Source organism: Impatiens glandulifera, chromosome 3 (assembly GCF_907164915.1).
Source record: "Impatiens glandulifera chromosome 3, dImpGla2.1, whole genome shotgun sequence".
In the NCBI taxonomy this organism is placed as follows: domain Eukaryota; kingdom Viridiplantae; phylum Streptophyta; class Magnoliopsida; order Ericales; family Balsaminaceae; genus Impatiens; species Impatiens glandulifera.
In genome coordinates this window covers 57602571-57607681 of record NC_061864.1, presented here as the reverse complement: position 1 = coordinate 57607681, position 5111 = coordinate 57602571, and the positions used below count along the sequence as shown (strand labels likewise).

At 35.7% G+C, this 5111-nt stretch overlaps 1 protein-coding gene across 1 annotated transcript; it reads left to right on the top strand.

The window, feature by feature from the left end:
* Positions 1-731: 731 nt before the first annotated feature.
* On the top strand, positions 732-1902 carry LOC124931786 (protein STAY-GREEN homolog, chloroplastic-like). Its single transcript, XM_047472338.1, has 3 exons — positions 732-942; positions 1029-1202; positions 1276-1902. Exons 1-3 carry the CDS (start codon positions 829-831, stop codon positions 1777-1779), a joined length of 792 nt encoding a protein of 263 aa, XP_047328294.1. The 5' UTR covers positions 732-828; the 3' UTR covers positions 1780-1902.
* Positions 1903-5111: the final 3209 nt, after the last annotated feature.

Sequence of the window (5111 nt, the reverse complement as noted above, 5' to 3'; positions counted from 1 at the left end):
TTTCAAATAGTAAATAAATTAAAAAAAATATTCAAACATAGTAAATAAATCTACTATTATTTTATAAATTAATATATTAAAAATTAATCTTAAAACTTAGATAACATATCAAGAATAAATAAATAAATTATATATTTGTATTTTTGAATTGAGTCAGGACATAAATATCATTTTCAAACTAATATATATATAAAAAAAACAATTATAAAAACTTTAAATAAGTGAGATTTATGACTCAAAATGTAATACTATATTTTTAAATTTAAATAAATAAACATGAATATTTTTATTTTTTTTATTAAATTTAGTACAACTAATGTTATCACTCAAGAATACTAACTCGTTGGTTGTGATTATTTATTCAGAATTTAATTAAATATAATTTTATTCCTCTTTTTATTAATTAGATTATTTAATTTATTAATTAAAATATTAAAATATATATATTAAATTTAATTTTTTTTATTATTATATATAAAAAATATATATTCTCACATATTCAAAATCAACACAAAATATTATTTTCTATTTACTTTTTTTTTAATATAAATATAAAAGAAAATAATTTAAAAATAAAAATAAAAATAAAAATAGGTGGACGAAGATGAATGAATAAACGTGTAGCTCTCTAGCTCTTTCCATTCTTCTAGTTTTCTTTTCTTCTCTTGTCTTTATCTCTCTCACTTACTTGTATCAATTAAACTCCTCGAGTTTCCCTAATTTCAACGATCAATGTAACAAGAAAATTATGATTAATTGATTCATTCCATATAGAGAAAGAGAGAGAAAAGGGTTGAATTTGATCAACTTTCTTATTCATAAGAAAAAATGGTTTCTTTAACTGTCGCTAATTCTTCTCCAATGAGACTTTCATCTTCTCCAAAGATTCCCTTCTTCCATACAAGAAAACCTTCAAAGAAACATCCTTCTTCATCATTCCCTGTAAGTTCTTTGTTTCTCTGTTTCTCTGTCTTTCTTATTTGATGGGTTTTTAATAAATGTTTAAAATTGTTCTTTTTGATTTGAAGGTTGCTCGATTATTTGGACCAGCTATATTCGAAGCTTCAAAATTGAAAGTTCTGTTCTTAGGAGTTGATGAACATAAATACCCAGAAAATATACCAAGAACTTATACTCTTACTCATAGTGATATTACCTCTAAAATCACTTTAGCCATATCTCAAACCATTAACAATTCTCAGGTAATTCAAGAATTCAAGATTGATCAAGATTCGATTTTTACTAAGAACCCTAATTTTGTTTATCTAATTACAGTTACAAGGATGGTGCAATAGGATTCAAAGAGATGAAGTAATTGCAGAATGGAAAAAAGTAAAAGGAAATATGTCTCTTCATGTTCATTGTCATATAAGTGGCGGCCATTTTCTTCTAGATCTTTTCGCTCCACTTCGATACTATGTTTTCTGCAAAGAACTTCCTGTTGTTCTTGAAGCATTTGTTCATGGAGATATGAATTTATTTAGAAATTATCCAGAATTGAAGGAATCTATGGTCTGGGTTTATTTTCATTCGAATATATCTGAATTTAATAAGGTTGAATGTTGGGGGGAGTTGGCCGGAGGAATTCATCGCCGGAAGGAAAGTCCGATGAAGTGGGAATGGTCGGAAGTACCAAATCCATGTCAGGAAGATTGTAATTGTTGTTTTCCGTCGGTGATGACGTCAATGAACGGCGGAATAATTCCATGGCCTCATTCTCATATTAATCCGGCGGGATTGGCCGGAGAGGGAGAAATTCACCGGCGATCGTTGAATTAGCTTTTTTGCGTATCCCTTTGTAAATATTACATTTTAGAAACTAAGAATTAAAGATTTATTGATAGAAACCAGATTAGTACATGTACTATGATATAATTAAATGTATTGTGATTTGTGAATGGAATTTGATTGCAATTGCCCAACCGAACCATAGAATGGACGGATTTATATGGGATAAAAATGTTTATAAAATTGAGGTTTTGAAAACCGTTCCGGTGATAAACCTGTTTTTTAGACGAATTCCGGTTTAATAAGTTCAACCGTATTAACCACCGGTCAAACCGGGTAACATTATCACATTTACTTTTTCTCTTTCTCTCTCTCGTTCCATACTTTTCCATCGCATCCCTTCTTCTCTTTCCTCCGTCCCGTCCATCCCTTCTTCTCTTTCTCTCTCTCCCGTCTCATCCCTTCTTTCATCACAGCCCTTTCTTCCATCACAACCCTTCTTCTCTTTCTCTCTCCCGTCCCATCCCTTCTTCCATCATAGCCCTTGCTTCTATCACATGTTGATAACAAGATGCCAAAATATATCTTTTTTATTATCTCAAATAGATTTTTACAACTCTTTATAGGAAAGCATAGACTCTTCATATACTTGACTCTTCAAATTACAAAACAAAATTATTCTGCATATTAAATAGCTCCCACCCAAATCTCTTAGTTATCCCACTCACCCCTAGTTATTACTCTAGGATTATTAAACATAAAAAAACTAAATACCTTATTAATTAAAGTTTATTCAACAAATTTCCCCCTTAAACTTAAATATTCTTCCCATCTCTCATTCCAATCAGCCTTTTACAACTCTCCAGTAGTGCGGTCGGTAATGGCTTGGTGAATATGTCAGCGGCTTGAGCTCGACTTTCAACATGCTCCAACTCAACATTTCCTTCTTTGACTTGTTCTCGAATGAAATGAAATCGGACATTAATGTGCTTGCTCCTTCCGTGATTAACTGGATTCTTTGCCAACTCGATCGCCGACTTGTTATCAACTCGAATCACAGTCCCTTCGTCTCGGATCACTCCCAAATGCTTTAGTAAATTTGAAAGTCATACTGCATGACACACACTCCAAGAGGCCGCCACATACTCTGCCTCGCAGGTCGACAAAGTTACAATAGGCTGCTTCTTTGACAACCAAGTAAAAGCTGAATTTCCGAGTAGGAATACATAACCCGAAGTACTTTTCCGGTCATCAACATCACCACACCAATCACTATCAGAGTAACCCACTAATCGGTAGTTATCTGATTTTGAATAGAAGATACCAAGTGAAAGAGTTCCTCGAACATATCTCAGAATTCTCTTCGAGGCCTTCCAATGTGTATAGTTGGATCCTCCATGAATCTGCTTGTTATCCCAACACTCAACATTAGGTCGGGTCTCGTGCTTGTAAGATACCTTAGACTCCCGATTAAGCTTCGATATCTCCCAGCATCAGCCCGTTCTCCTCCATCAAACTTTGAGAGTTTAGTGCCTGGTTCCATTGGAGTTGAAACTGGGTTGCAGTCCTCCATTTTAAACTTCTTTAAAATTTCAAGCGCATACCTCTCTTGGGATATAAAAATCCCTTCCTCTGACTGCTTCACTTCTAGGCCAAGAAAATATTTCATCAAACCTAAGTCTATCATCTCGAACTCCTTCTTCATTACCTCCTTGAACTCCTCAATTAGTTTTGTGTTGCTTCCGGTGAATATGAGGTCGTCGACATAGAGAGCGACTACCATCATATCATTTTCTGATTTCTTTGTGTACAAGGCATGTTCGTACGGACATTGCTGGTACCCATTTTTCTTGAAATACTTGTCAATTCTCTCATTCCAAGCACGAGGAGCCTGCTTCAGCCCATAGAGGGCTTTTCTCAATCTCAGCACCTTCTTCTCATCACCTCTATTCATATACCCAAGTGGTTGCTCGACGTACACCTCCTCCTTCAACACTCCATTTAGAAATGCTGATTTCACATCCATCTGTAGAATTGGCCATTGGTTTTGAGCAGCTAACGAGATCAGAAATCGGATTAACTCCATTCTCGTGACAGGAGCAAAAACTTCATCATAATCGATTCCCTCCTTTTGTCTATAGCCCTTCACCACAAGTCGAGCCTTATAACGCTCAACCTCTCCTTCGACATTCATCTTTTTTTGTACACCCATTTTACTCCAATGGGTCGAGTTCCTTCAGGAAGGTCGGTTAGCTCCCAGGTTTTATTGCGTTCAATTGCCCCAATTTCTTCATCCATAGTCGATCTCCATTTCTCGTCTTGTACAGCTTTCTCAAAATTCAAATCTTCTGAGTCGGCGAGAAGACATACAATGTGGACTTCATTTGTAGTGTCATATATCTCCCGTAGACTTCTCATTCTGGGCTGTAGAGGCTCAGATTCATCTTCTGAAAGCTCTGTGGTTGTTGATATCGGAGGCATAACAGCCTCTGAACTAGTTTCTTCCTCAATCGGGTTACTCTAGTTCCATGTCATTGATTCCTCCACGTGAACATCTCGACTCACCACCAATTTCTTATTAATAGGATCAAACAATTTATATGCCTTAGATTTTTCATCATACCCGATAAATATGTACTTCTTGCTTCGATCTTCTAACTTTGTCCTGTGCTGACTTGGTACTTGCCCATAGGCCACACTACCGAATACCTTGAGATGAAAGACACTCGGCTTCATACCACTCCAAATCTCTTGAGGTGTCTTCTCTCCTAGCTTGACATGTGGACATCTATTTTGCACATAAACTGCGCACTGCACTGCCTCTGCCCAAAACTATTTCGGCATATTCTTTCCTTTCAACATAGATCGAACCATATCGAGTATAGTTCGATTCTTTCGTTCTGCTACATCGTTTTGCTGCGGAGAATATGGAGTAGTCAAGAAACGCTTGATTCCATGTTCTTCGCAGTATTTGTTAAACTCGTTAGAAGTGAACTCACCTCCTCTGTTAGATCGGACTGCTTTGATAACTTTGTTTGTTTCTTTCTCCACCATCACTTTAAATTTCTTGAAGTTTTCAAACACTTCTGACTTCTCCTTCAGAAAATAAACTCACGTCTTTCTCAAAAAATCATCAATTAAAGAAAGGAAGTATCTTTTACCACCAAATGATTCTGGAGTTATTGGCCCACATAAATCTGTGTGAATCAGTCCGAGTTGCTCCTTTGCTCTGTATTCAGAACTGCTTGGGAAAGAAGTCCTCGCTTGTTTTCCGATCACACATTCTTCACAGAACCTCTTTTCGAATATAATGTTAGGCAGTCCAAGCACCATCTCCTTTTTCACTAGCTCGTTCAACCCTCCGAAGTGAAGATGACCGAACC